Here is a 14,174-nt window from a genome sequence, read left to right on the forward strand (position 1 = left end):
TCCCCTTCACTGGGGCCATCTGCCTCCTCCTGAATTGGCTGATGTGCTGTTTGTCTTGGGCAAACTCACACCCTCTCTGATCTCCTGTTTTTGTCCTTTTTGGAAATAATGGAATTGAACTAAGGCACTCCTAAGGTCCTGCTAGGCCCGAACTCAAGGCAGAACTCCTGTTGGTAGTTTCCTTCCTTGGCCAAACCCCTGCTTACATTCCTATAGGGACGGGGGACTCAACCTTCACATGCTTTTCTCTTCTATGGGACTAAAATATGCCTCCCTGTGATTCTCTCCTGGTTCCTCTGCCTTGCAAAGCAGCAGTTGAGTTCCTGTCATTTGTATGCCCTGAGTTGGACAACTGTCTTAAGCCTCCATGGCTCCCACCTTTCCCAAGGAGAAACTCCAAACTCCTCAGCCTCCCATAAGCTACACTTCCTGCCTTCTTGCAGAGACAGGTCTTCCCTAGTTCCGTGAAGGCATCCAGTCCTCCCAGCAGGGTTTATGTCTTAAGGGCTTGGAGAACCTCGCTTGCATTTGAGCTGCCCTTCGAAGAGACAGGAGCTGAATGGGAATTCTGTATCACTCCTGAGCAGCATGAGTTTTGTCCTTACAGTTGGTTGAGTGTCCCTCTCCAAGGATACTCAGAAAATCCATGTCAGAACTAGGACTCAACCAGACTCCCACCCCCGAGTCCACCTCTTGCCAAGTGTCCACTCAGAGACTTGAATAGGCCGGCAGTTGAAACAAATGAAACAAACAAACAAACAAACAAATCAACAAGCCCTCTTTCTAGGCATTTACATTCAACTTAGGTATGTTACAAACTTTTAAAAGCTGCTTATTAAAAGCTACAGTATTTCATTTAAAAACCCAGTTTTCAGTAATCCCAGCACTTTGGGAAACAGGAGGATTGCTCAAGGTCAGGATTTAAAAGCAGCCTGGGCAACACAGTGAGACCCTAACTCTTAAAAAAAAAAAAATTAGCCAGGCATGGTGGCACGTGCCTGTAGTCCAAGCTACTCCGGAGGCTGAGGAAAGAGGATCGCTTGAGCCCAGGAGTTTGAGGCTGTGATTATGCCACTGCACTCCAGCCTGGGCAAAGGAGCAAGACCCTGTCTCTATTATTATTATTATTTTTTAAATCCAGTTTTCCATCTTTTCTTGAAAAGCTGCAAGATCTGGCACCTCCAGGCCCAGGTCCTCTCCATACAGCACCTTCTCTAGTTTGCTCCTAGCCCTACCCCCCTGGCTTCCCTCACCTGAGCCACCTGCCAGCTCTCCCCTCATCACTTTGCCTCTCCACATCCATACAATTGGCTGTGCATGGGAGGGTGGAGGAGAGTCAAATCCCCAGGCAGCCACTTGGGGCTTTGCCTACACAGGAGGCTCAGGCAGAGCTGGAACCATCCTGGGACAGAGATCTGGGTTTGCCAGAAACTGGCTCAGAGAGAAGCTCATGGCTGGCAAGATGCCTCGACTTGTGCAGGTGGGAGCCCCTGAGGGGCACATAAAGAAAGATAGACAGATGGTGGCTCAACTGCCTTCAGAGGGGCCTTTGGTGAACTCAGATTGGCACAGGAGGACGGTACCAGTGTGGGGTGAAGCCTGCCCTCACCCACTCCCCTACCTCTTTCCCCCATGCCAACTCCACTCCACCCAAACTTCTAAATGTGGGCTGGACCAATATTTTAAAATGAGGCTTTGAAGGACACTAAGTTAGTGACCTGTTGGATGTCCCCCTGAACCAATGGTATGTAATTGCTGTGGGCACTCACCAATCAGAAGAGAGACCCCAAGACCAATCAGAACCTTTAGAGACCCCTTGCTGTGCCCTAATGAACCCTTTGGCTTCTGGATAGTAAGGACATTCTGGAAATTCTGGTTGGGTTGGCCTGGAGTATTGAGGGGTCACCTGGAGGGCTCAGGACAGTCACTGTTCCCTGTCTGTCCCCAGGCCCAGTATTTCAGTCTGTTAACAGCTCATAGAGCCATTCAGTGTTCTGGCTAAAGACTGGTTGGGGTCCTGCCCTCTGTCCTCTGAAAAAATAGAATGGGTGAAAAGCTCCAGGAAAACCCCAGGGGCCTCCTCAGTTTCAAGGATTTCTTCCTGCCCTGCCAGCTTCCTCAGTCTCCCCTCCCTCCCCTGCCACCAGCACCACCTCCAGGCCATTCCCCTGCCCAGGAGGAAACAGGACCCAGCCCAGCAGGGAGCCAGGGCCCCAGGACATCCTGGCTCCAGATTTTTAAAAGAGAATAACAATAAAAACAGCCCAGAACAAAACAGTGCACTCTTGGAGCCAGCCCAAGCTCAAAAGGTTAAGGGAGATTCTGAGAAAAGAATTTCTTGGAAAGAGTCGGGCCTTTGCCAGGGCCTGGGATCTCCAGGGCTGTTGGAGGAATTTCTGAGAGGACACGGAAGGTAGGTGGGGCCAGGGGAGGCCCCGGCAGGCACAAAGGCAAAGGTCTGGCTGCCGCCACAGATCCGGGGACGACCCCAGCATGGGCTGGGATGATCCTAAATTTGGCTCCTCAATAAAAGAAGGCATCTGGGTGGGGCTCAGGCTTCCTCCCCAGGTTCCTGTCTTTGTCCCACCGCTTCAGGAACATGGCCCCACTGGTCCCAGGATAAAGCCCTAGCTCTTAGCTTGGCATCCAAAGCTACAGTCACCTCTCCAGCCTCACTGCCCACCCCCACCCTGCCAACACCAGGAATACCTTCCCTCTCACATTCTCCACCTGGCAAGTTCCTCCTCGCCCCACAGCCCGGCTTCCAATGTCTCCATAAAGCCTTCTCCCATGTGAACTGTACTTGCTTCCCGTCTTCCCACAATGCACTCTCCTGCCCACAAGCTGAACCACTGGATGGGTGAGGGAACTATGGCTCAGAGAGGGCAGGTGACTCGCCTGAGATCACGCAGCAAACCAGCAACAATCACCTTCGACCTCGCGCCTCCCACCTCTCCCGGCCCTGGGCCCAAGCACTCACCACAAGGAACGGCCCCTCGGTCTGGCAGAGGCGGATGATGATGACCAAGGGAACGCAGAGCATGGAGGAAAGGGCCAGGCTCCAGCCCAGCCCAATGGCCCAGTTGGGGTACACGTATGTTTTGTTGTAGGTCAGGGGTACGTACTTGACGAGCGAGAAGATGAAACATCCCTGCAGAGAGATGGGAGCAGTCAGGAGAGGGGTCCTGGGCATTGGGGGGGTCGGGGGCTTCTGGGACCAGGACTGGTCTCAACCCGAGGGAAGGGGCTCTCTCCTTGGGAAAGGACTGGCTTAGGTCTCCCACCCCTCTCTGCTGCCACAAGGATCCCCCCCAGTGAAAACAGAGTCATTTGCCTGCTCAAAACCCTTCTGTGGCTCCCAGTGCCAGCAGATGCAGCCCAGACTCCTCAGTGCGGCCGGGAGTGTCAGCAGAAGCTGTGGCCCTCCCTCCCTCCCTCAGCTGCCTCAGCTGTCCCTCCATGTCCACACTCCAGTCACCCTGAAGAATTCCTTCTAGCTCCTCTGCCACTGATCTCTGGGGCTTGGCACATGCTGTTTCCTCTGCCTGGCCCCCTTTCCCCCTCTTCTTCTTCTCATCCTAACTTGGCTCCACTGGGCCTGCCTTACTTGCCCAGGCACCACCCAGATCTCTCCTTTCAGAAGCGAGTGGCTGTAACCATCTCTTGGGCACACGTGTTCTGCCAGACTGCGAGTCTGAGAGTAGGCATGTGTGTGTCTTGTCCTATTTCTTTAACACCCAGCGCAGCCCCAGGTACATATAGCAGGTGCACCGTAAGTGCTAGCAGCGTAGATGAAAGCCTTTTTTCCCCGACTGCCACCCTCCACCTCTATCTCTGAGCCACAGGCAGCAGGGGCCTGGGCAACTGGGCCTTGTCCTGTTCGGTGTCCACAGCCCAGCCCCAGGTCCATACTAATGGCCAGTGGCCATCAGCATGCATGAATGGTGGGGTGGGGTCAGCCCTGTGCCTCCAAAGGGAGCAAAGCTCACCTTTCCCTGTGAGAAGAGCACCTAAGGCTGGCTGGGGGCTCCCAGGGCTTCTGCTTCTAGTCAGAATGAGAGCATCTCTGAGGAGGGCCCAGGGTGGCCTCGGATTGGTCCACAATGTGAAAATGGCCAAACTTTTCAACACCTACTAACTGGGATTTGACAGGAAGATACATCTTTCTGGGCCAAGGGAGAGCACTAGCCTGCAGGCATCTTTTACTGGGCACCTACTGCTCGACTGGCCCTGCTTGTTGTTCCCGTCCCTATGTGTAGGGCTGTGGCTCAGATGAGTGAGTCCCAAGAGATGCTGCCCTGGGCCCTCCTAAGCAGGAGGAGCTTGCAGCCAGTGCCTGCCTGTTTCCCGTTCCTCTCCATGAGGGGGACTTTATCTCACCACCTGGGAATGCAGCCTATCTCTGACATAGCCAGCTCCTCGGGGAGGGAGATAAGGAAACCGAGGGTCAGAATGGTGAGAAGAGCTGCCCACAAGCAAACATTAAACCAGGATGAGAACACAGGTGGGTCAACTAAACTCATCTCCAATGATAAACTCGCCAGTTGTGGTTACTGGCTCTTACCATTACTTATTTTTGTGGGGAAAAGTCCGCACTTCAGAGGAAAACGCTTCATGCATATTAAATAACAGTAACAGTCTAAGGTCGTCAGCTGCCACCAGGGTCCTCCTTCACGGTCTCCTGGTTTTATAAGTGGGGAAACTGAGGCCCACAGAGGGAAGTGACTTGCTTGAGGTCATACCATGAGTTAACAGCAACACTGACTAAGTCTGGCCTGACAGCAGGTCACGGAGGGGAGGGCCTATTTGTCCTCAGCACCTGGCCCCTAAATCCAAGGAACATTGGGCCATTTGTGCTCCCCATAGTGGAGTTGTGAATGGCAGGACGGATGTTGTCTTCCTGGCAATAAGCTCCAATGGTCACGACTGATTGCAAACCCTGATGGCTTTGCCATGGAGGAATTCCCATTCACTGGCACCCTGGAGTGGGACCATGAAGCAGACTGCATGGGCAGGTGCCGAGGCCAACTCCAACATGGCAGGCGAGAGCATCCTCGTGGGAAGAACAACATGGCACACCGATGCCCTTAGGCCTGGGTGAGTCCAAAGCTTTCCTATCCTTGGGAGAACCCAGGACTTCCCCCCACCTCTCCATGGAAACACCCCGTTTCCAATGTCTCTGACCTCTCTACTAGATATCCCAAAGGCCCCTCTACTTCCCCAGTGACCCAAACTGAGCTCATGAGCTCTGGAAGGTTTGGGGAAAGAATGTGCTTTCAATTCTGGATCCCCTCAATTTCTCAACATGCTCCAGATACACTGTCCTCTTTTGGGATGCCTCGGCCCTGCACAGGCTGACTCCTCTGCCAGAAATGTCCTTCCTGTTTTCTCCTCCTGACAAATTCCTACTTATCCTTCAAAACTCAAGCTAACCCCCTGGAGCAGCCTTCCTCCCCTCTCGCAGGCAGCGCTGAAGCTGGGTTTATTACAAGCCCATGCTGAACAGATGCTGCATGAAAGATGGTTTAGCAGGTGAAAATGTCAAGCCCTGGAGAGAAGAGGCCACCAGCTAGAGCCACAGAAATGGAACTCACAACACAGAGAACTGGAGTGATCACAGCCCAGCTGTACTTCATCCAGGGCCCAGGCCGATAGCCAATCATGTCCTCAATACCGTCATAAAGGTTATCACCTCCTGCAAGAGACAGAGGGGGACATTTGCTGACACAGCGTTCAAGGCCAGCAGCGGCTCAGGGGCCATGAGGGGGGGTCTCTGGGACCTGATCCAGGCCTCTGCATCTCCACATCATGGATATCCAAATGTGGCAGAAACAGACATTTACACAAAATTCAAATGTAACTCTGCATCTTGTATTCTTCTGGCAATCTGAGGCACATCCCAAACCCTAGGTGTGCAATCTTAGGCACAGCCCAAACGCAAACCCAAGGCCTCAAGGAGGTAAAAAGGGAACATTCCAGGTCCTGCACAACCAAGTTCTGAATTTGTGAAAACATCCAGTCACACCTTGCACCTTTAGCACCAGGAGGATCTTCAGTGTGGCTACAGTGAGATTATTTGTGTAGTCTGGGTAGGGAGGGCCTACTGTTCAACTCAAATTGAATTCCCTTAGTATTCTCTGCTTCTGAAGCTTCTAAGTAGAGAAGCCCAAAGGAGAACCTTGAGAAAGGACACGAAAACATCTGTACTCACCATATATCCAGGCAATAACAAAACATTCAAAGAATGCAACCCACAAAAGGCATACACCGCTAGCTGCATAGTAGTCAAAGAGCTGAAACACATACATGCCACCCTGTGAAGAAAAAACCACAAAAGGTCGATTTCCTACCTGGTCTCTCATTTCTTTCATATACAAAGAGCTCTGGCATATCAATAAGTCAAGAAAACCCAAGAGAAAAATGGGCAAAGACTCTGATGACCAGATAAATATACAAAAAGATGCTCAACTTCATGTTTGACAAATATAATTAAAAACACACATACAGATAAATGAAAGCAAAATGGTGGGTCCACGGGAGCCTGCTTCCCAAGGAGGTGCTTCACACCAAGTGCAGCTGACAGAGAAGACTCCAGGGTCACCCAGCTGCTCAGTGAGCGGCCCTGCAATCTGACTTCCGGGGTGGGGGTTCTTACAAACACCTCCAGAAAAACACTTTTACTTCTGGTAAGGAAAAATGGTGAAGCGAAGCCCTGAATTGGGTTTTCGGAGAATTGTTAAGTGGGACCCATTCCTGGGGAACAGGGGAGGTGGTAGGGGGCATGCAGGAGAGAGCATGCCCTGGCTGGATGCTGGGCTTCCATTCTTAGTACAATCTTTATCTCATCTGGCTTGTCTCTTGCTAGGCACGTCTTAGATGCTCCTGTTCCCTTCTGCTTTTGCTTCCCTTGTGTGCCTCTGAAATCCCCCCTCCTCCTGGCCCCTACCCACCCTCTGAATAGTGTATGCACCCCCACCCACACACCCCAGGCCTTGGCCCTATGACAGGTGACCTGCAAGGCCGTGCACCTCTACATGGCGCTGCGGTATTTCCTGGGAGGCCCGCATTTACCCTTGAGAATGTCTCCACCCCACCCCCAGGCCCGAGAAGAGCACAGAGTCAGGGGTGAACAGAGTTGTGAAATGGATTTCAGCTGAAGATCCTCTTCCCAGGCTTATCAGGACAGAGGGCAGCGGGTGGTCACAGTGTTGCCACAGCAACAGGCAAAATAATTGGGTAGTTTGGGTCAGCTGTGGGCTCCTGAGCCCCCTCATGCTGCCCCCAGTATTGGCCCAAGCAAGACCCCTGAATTGGGTGGGGCTGGGAGATGAAGCCCCTGCCTGGCCCTCTCACCCAGCTGCTGCCCCCACTATGGCCTTGAGGAGGGCATTGCAGCACCAAGCCCGAAACACAGGTGAGAGAGCCACCTACCTCCGTCACCATCGTCAGCCCCAGCAGGTAGCTGATGCTACACACGAAGGCGATGAAGATTTCCCGACGATAACCCTTCCTTAGGAAGGATGGGTAAAGATCAACCAAGGATGTGATCTGTCCTTCGACTTCAACAAACTGAGGATGGGAAGAGAGAGAGCTGGTGAGCGGCCGACGCTCAGGCCACCCTTGCCTACTGCTCAGAGGGAAGGGCCCAGGCACACACAGTGCAGGAGCAGATGAGACCATCCTTGTGTCCAGAATTGGCCTGTGAGATCAAGTTCAAGTGTGGGAGCCTGACTTCCCTGGCTGTGCCGGGGGAGTCCCACCTGCCACTCCTCGGAGGCAGACAATGTAACATGCGGTGGTCCACACCCAGTTGGCCAAATACTCCACACCTCTGCGTCTTCGCTTAGGCTGTTCCTGCCGCCAGAATGCCTTTCCCCATCCTCTGAAGCTCAGCTTGAGAACAACTGCGCCTCTGAAGCCAAGCTGACCCTCTGTCCTGGCACATTCAGGGGCATGAATGTCTTGCCATGACAACCTTCCTCATTGATCTCCATCCTCTTGGAAGATAAGGGTGGTATCACACTCACTTTTGGGCCTCCAATGCTAAGCCTGGCCAGACATATTGGCTGCTCAGCAAATGTGATGAATGGGTGGACCTTAGCACCAACTTGCTTGGCAGCTCAGGGGAAGTCTGAGCCTCAGTTTCCCCATCAGTGGAATGGCAGGCAGTTCAGGTCAGATTCACACAGTGGCTTTCAATCCTTTGGGGATCACAGACCCATGAGAGGACTTTTGCATGTGTGCACACACGCTGTGTAACCACCTGCTGCCTGGGACTCCAGGAACCCATCCCTGGGCTCCCAAAGGAAAAGAAGCTGGTTGGAAAAGGCCCCTCCGTAGGTAACATTCCAGGGGGATTCTCAGGCTTTCTAAACCTTTCCATCTATATGCCTAACCATTTATCTTGGGGGTTGCGCCATAGCATTACACAGAAAGCTGCCTCATTTTTAAATGGATAAAACTCCACCCTTGGGTAGGCATCGCCATTGATCTCATGCCTAGCTGATGGTCTCCAGACTCAACTCTTCCCCTCCTCCTGTGCACAGGCATTGTGCACGTAGCACAGTCTCAGAGGAGAAGCCTTGGGGTTAAGGAGCACACAGCAGCACTTTAAATTTGGATGGCTACACCCAAACTTCTCTGCCAACGAACACACCCTCCAAGGTCTATCTGATTCCTTCAAAAGTCGAAGAGCTAATCCATCCTGGACCCAGATGTTCTTTCATCCGAACGAGGCTTTTGGGAAGGACGTTTCCCCAGCATTCCTACCAGACAAATCTAACCCCTTCCTCCTTTGGGACGCATTGCAGGAAAATCCAGGGAAGGAACACAAATGAGGAGAAATCCCTTCCATGTGCTGACAGGGGCTGGAGAGATCAGACTGCCACCAGGAATAAGGGAAAAGATAAGCAGGAGGCTCTCGAGAGGGGCCGAGAGAAGGGGCTGCTTTTTTGACCTCTGACTCATGTGTCTGCCGCGGGGGTTTTGAACCTGAATTGCCACTGAATTATAGCAAACCTGCAGCTCAAACGCTAAGCTTCAAAAGGAGTTAAAAATAAAGGTTCTTTCCTTTGAGATGGGGAAATCAGAGACAGGAAGGTCCAGTGTTGCTGTGAATCAGGGCCAAGACCAGCAAAAACCCCCATTTCTCAGTTCCTTCGTGCTTCTGGAGAACACTGCTATCCTCCACCAGCCTCTTGGGCCCTCCCTCACTTAAGAGCTGTGTGATTGGCTTCTCTGAGCCTCACTTTCCTCTCTGTGAAATGGGAGGATCTTGCCCACTTAGCAGGGATGTTGAGAAAGATTTGAAATTATTAGAGTAAAACCGTTCACCCATGTCAGCAGGCTGGGTGAGCTCTTTGGGTGCAGGAGGAGTGGGTTCCAACTCTCATCTCCTCTCACAATTTGTTGAAAAACCGTGTCCAGGCTGGGTACGGTGGCTCATGCCTATAATCCCAGCACTTTGGGAAGCCGAGTCAGGCAGATCACCTGAGGTCAGGAGTTCGAGACCAGCCTGGCCAACATGACAAAACCCTGTCTCTACTAAAAATACAAAAATTAGCCAGGTGTGGTGGCGCACACCTGTAATCCCAGCTACTTGGGAGACTGAGGCAGGAGAATCACTTGAACCCAGGAGGCAGAGGTTGCAGTGAGCCAAGATTGCGCCACTGCACTCCAACCTGGGTGACAGAGCAAGGCTCCATCTCAAAGCAAACAAACAAAAAACCATGTCCCTCTTGGGTAGTCTGGATGGCAACAGGCATCTGCCTCCACACGGCTGACTCCTCTACCCTGTCTCACCAAGAAATGCACAGCAGTACGATGGCTCTTAGGCCAGACAGACTCTCCCGCCAATGGCAGGAACCCTGATGAGCCAGGGTCACACTCCCTGCTCCCCTGCCCAGGACGCAGTGACATCAGCGGGAGGCCTCTGCCTGTTGGCTGTAGATCTCCATACTTCCAACAGGAGGAAGTTATTTTGGGGAAATTCAAGGGGAAGGCCAATTGGGACAAACTAGCAGGTAAGAGACAGTTTCTGGGGACAGGGAGACCCAGCACCAAGCCCTTAACTAGCTGTGTGGAGCCTTGGCTAAGTTCTTGGTCTCTCTAAACCTCAGTTTCCTCAGCTATAAGAAGGGTAAAAATAGTACCCAAGCATCGCAACACTGCAGCTTAAAGAGTTCATGTATAAAAAGCCAGGTGCAGGGCTGGCAGGAGGGCAAACTGGGGAGCCAGTGTTGAATGGGGACAGAGGTTCCATTTGGGAAGAGGAAAAAGTTCTGGAGATGGATGGTGGTGATGGCTGCACAATGTTTGAAGGTACGAATGCCACTGAGCTGTGCACTTAAACCTGGTTTAGATGGTAAATGTGTGTATCACCCCAAACACACATGCACATAGAAGCCTGCCACGAGGCCTGGCACCCAGTGAACACCTCTCATGGCAGCACTGTGATCCTGTCACGGTGAGGCACACTGCTGGCATCTGCAAAAGCTTCCCCATTTCCCCAAGTTCACAAAGCAAATAGATGCAAAGGAGGAAGCCCAACCTGTGCCATCAAATTCCCATTCTGGTTCCCTGGGACATGGGGCCTGGGAGACCAGTGACTCAGGTTCAGTTTCTACTCTTGTCCCTGGCAGGTCATCTAACTGCTCTGAGCCTTGAGTTCCTTGCTCTGCAAAGTAGGAGGAGTGGCTGTGAGAACCCACCAGATTCTCTCCGTGTGCCACTGGCACGGGGCCTCTCTGAGAGATGCGTGTCCTCCACCAGGTCCCACCTCCTGGGGAGAAAACCTAATGAGTGACCATCTCCACCTGCTCAGGGAGCCATTTCCAAAGCCCAAGTGGCCTATTTTGGGCCCATGAAGATGTCATGCCTTGTCATTTATTAACCTCTGTTTTTGTTTTTTTTCTTTCACTTAGAGCTTTGGAAGAAGTTATAAAAGCCATTTGCTTGGGGCCTCTGAAGGCCAAACTCATTAACTAGGAATGATTAATGGAGTCCTCCTGCTTGTTTATTCAGCTCAAGTCCATCAACAACTGCAGAAGTATTTTGTTTTCCGTCTCCCTGATGTTTTCATTCTGTCTTCTCTGCTAATCCTGCCCCCTTCTCTGCCAAATCCCCCGCTCTGTTCTTGACCTTGCTGGCTGGCCGCCTCCTCTCTCTGGACTCACCCTCCTCTGCTTGACCTTCAGAGACTTTTCCCCTACCAGGTTCTGAGGACCCACTTGGGACACTGACTTTGAAGACTGCGGCCCGCGGGGAGGGCGACAAAGGGCTCTCCCGCCCTGGTTGCAGGCTCCAACCTCTCAGGGGTTCTCAGTTGCTCAAAGGCTTCCCAAGAGGCATTCAGACCTCCAGACCCAGACTACACAGTCTACATCCTACCTGCTTCTCAGTGGCCCACCTGCGTGGTGCTGCCTGAGGGACTCATGCTGGCCTGGGAACACAACCAGCCTGTCCCACATGCCATCAGTCCCTACTCCCGGAGTCATGTCTGTGCTCTGAACTGTTGTTTCAACAAGACCCTGTCAAAACTACACCTATTTCCAGGGAAAGGGGCCAAGGAGCTCAAGTGAATTGTCCTCCGAGCACTGCTGACTACTCTGCACCAGGCACTGGTCACTCTACAGCCAGATGCAGCCACTCAGCGGCTCTCACTGGCATTCCCTGGCCATGAGTCACCCTCTAGTGGAGGCCCTGAAGGGGTGGGATGTGGGGTTTAGAAGTGCAGGAAAGAACCTCAGTGGAGACAAGAGTCCTGCCTTGGGAGGGCAGAAGCCAGGACAGTCAGAGGTCAGGGCAGGTCTGAGCAAGGCTCCCGGCCTGTGCTGTGTATGAAGCATGGGAGGGAGCCAATGCCTGGCCTCTCGCACGCTCCAGGGAACACAGAATCCTGGGTGTGGAGTAGGCTTCTCCTGGGCACTTGCAACTGATTACGATGGCCCCGACAACGACCAACTCACACAGAAATGTGGGTCCCTTCTCCGAACCGCCCGTCTGCTGCACCCTCCCGTGCCCCGCCGACGCTCCACTGGAGCGCATCATGACTTATTGAGTCGTAACCTCCAATTCATCATTTGTGGCTTGACGGTAACCACAAACCCTGGTTGTCCCTGTCATAACCCACCCACTCCGAGAACCTCTGGATGCCCCTCTGCCAGCAGACAATGTGCCATGCCACGTTTTGTGTGCACTCCATTAGGCTAAATAATTATCTTGTTCAAATGCACTTTCTGGGGACCCAGAGCCTTTTCTATTCCTGGTGTCCTGGTGGAACCCTCACAGCTGAAGCACTGGAAGTCTGACTGGAGTGGGGACGGGGGTTGACCACCTCCCAGGTGGAATAAGGAGGCTTTCCCAGAGTTAGGCTCCCTACAGGGGCAGTCGCCCCAGGGCCATCCTGGGACTTATACGCACCTGGCTATCCAGTCCAAGCAAGAGAAGCATAATAAAAAAAAGAATGGACCAAAACGTGGGCAGCGGCATCATTGTCACAGCTTTTGGGTAGGCAATGAAGGCCAGGCCAGGACCTAGAAAGGAAAGAAAATGGGGAGGGGCACAGGGGACGAGACATCAGCCACCAAGCCACTGGGAACCCTGGGCTCACACAAAGACACTCAGACCCAAATACAGCAGGGAGCCAGGTCTGAACTCTGGCCTGGGGAAAGAGACCAGGCCTGTCTCACTTTTGGGTGGGACACGCTGGGGCTCAGGAGGGGCCCGGTTTTAGCATCTGTCTCCTACGCAGCACACGGGGCCTCCTCACAAACCAGCATCCATTGGGGCGTGGTTATTTGGGGTAGGACGAAGACTGAGCCCGGGACTCAGTCTGCAGCGACAAAGGAAAGGGAGGATCCTCCCACCCCAAAGCAAAGCCATCGAGTGGACAGCCTTCGCTGGAAGGAGGCGGGGGAGCGTGCTGGTGACCTGACCGCCCGCAGTCTCCTTTGCAAAGGGAAGGTTTCTATCTTTGAGTTAATGGCTAAAATACCATAGGAGTGGAAAGAAAACAAAACCATGCCCAATAGGGGGCATGTCTCTTCAGGGGTGCATTTGCAGGGCTCTCCCTGGCAAGGTCAGAGCCGAGCCCACAAGGTCAAGGTTGGGCCAACCAGGGCCCAAAGCTGAGGGAACGTGGGTGCAGGGGCAAGGTCCCAGGCCTGCAAGCCCTGAGGCCTGCATCCAAGTCATCCTCCTCCAATTTCGTTTTGGAATCACCCCATACCCTCTCAGTTTCCCCACCTGAAAAGTGAGGGCCAGGTGGCCATAAATGACTCACAAGGAGCCTTCCTGTGTTTAGATTCTCAGAGGTAGATACCATGTCACTAGAAAAGAGCTCTGGGTTTCCAAAGAGGGGACTTGGCTAGAACATGAGGAGAGCTGGGGAGATGGGAGCTGTCAGCTCAGGGGATGTCTCTGATGGGAGACATTCCGGAGACAGACAGAAATGTCTCCTCCTGTCTCCAGCCTGCCTGAAAGCGGATGCCAGCGGAAAGAATTTAGTTGTTAACTGAGACCTGTGGGTCTGAGAAGCGAGGGCAGCAAAAGAAAGTAAAATCTACATTTAAAAAAAAAAAAAAAAGTCAAGAAGCAGGAAACAAAAAGGCCAGAGCAGGAGCTGTTCAGCAGGGATTAGAAACCAGATGAATGGCTCAAGAATGAAAAACAAAAAGCAAAACCCAACTTTACAATAAATTGGAACCAGAAACCACAGTATATGGTGTTAACACCCCCAGTGTGGCAGGGAAGGGTCCGTCCTTCTACACTCCGGAGAAAACCTGACCAAAATATATCCTCGGGCAGCAACAGAGTGGTTGGTCACTGAGATGCTGGACACCCCCACCAGGAGTGGGGGTTTACCAAGCCCAAAATTGCTCAGAACATGCCCAAAGGAACCAGGGCCAGGTTCAGAAAAATATGGCCCCCAGGACCTGGGGAGATGACTTTTGAATCAAAGTTGAAGTTGGAGTCAAAAGCCGCAGCGTTTCCACCAAGGCTGGGGCTCTGCTGGTCCCCACAGAATGTCAGCGCTGGCCCTGACTGGTCCACACCGAATGAGGAATCGAGTCCAGCCAGCTGCGAGACAGATGCAAAATGGGTCCCCACCACCCCCAACCCACCAAGGACATTGTGAAGATTCTCAATTCGCTCGTTTCTGTATTTTAGTTTTG

General features: G+C 52.7%; 1 protein-coding gene across 2 annotated transcripts in view; it reads right to left on the reverse strand.

Annotated features, from left to right (window-relative positions):
• Positions 1–14,174, reverse strand: part of SLC6A6 (solute carrier family 6 member 6) — an 87,766-nt gene that overhangs the window by 4,534 nt on the left and 69,058 nt on the right. For both annotated transcript variants that reach the window (XM_025376367.1, XM_025376366.1), the window contains exons 10-14: positions 12,421–12,533; positions 7,432–7,569; positions 6,212–6,314; positions 5,595–5,695; positions 2,981–3,151 (exon numbers count right to left, since the gene is read on the reverse strand). In XM_025376367.1, coding sequence (XP_025232152.1) covers positions 2,981–3,151; positions 5,595–5,695; positions 6,212–6,314; positions 7,432–7,569; positions 12,421–12,533 — 626 coding nt within the window. The remainder of the gene's footprint in view (positions 1–2,980; positions 3,152–5,594; positions 5,696–6,211; positions 6,315–7,431; positions 7,570–12,420; positions 12,534–14,174) is intronic.

The sequence above is a fragment of the Theropithecus gelada genome, chromosome 2 (genome assembly GCF_003255815.1).
Source record: "Theropithecus gelada isolate Dixy chromosome 2, Tgel_1.0, whole genome shotgun sequence".
NCBI classification, from domain to species: domain Eukaryota; kingdom Metazoa; phylum Chordata; class Mammalia; order Primates; family Cercopithecidae; genus Theropithecus; species Theropithecus gelada.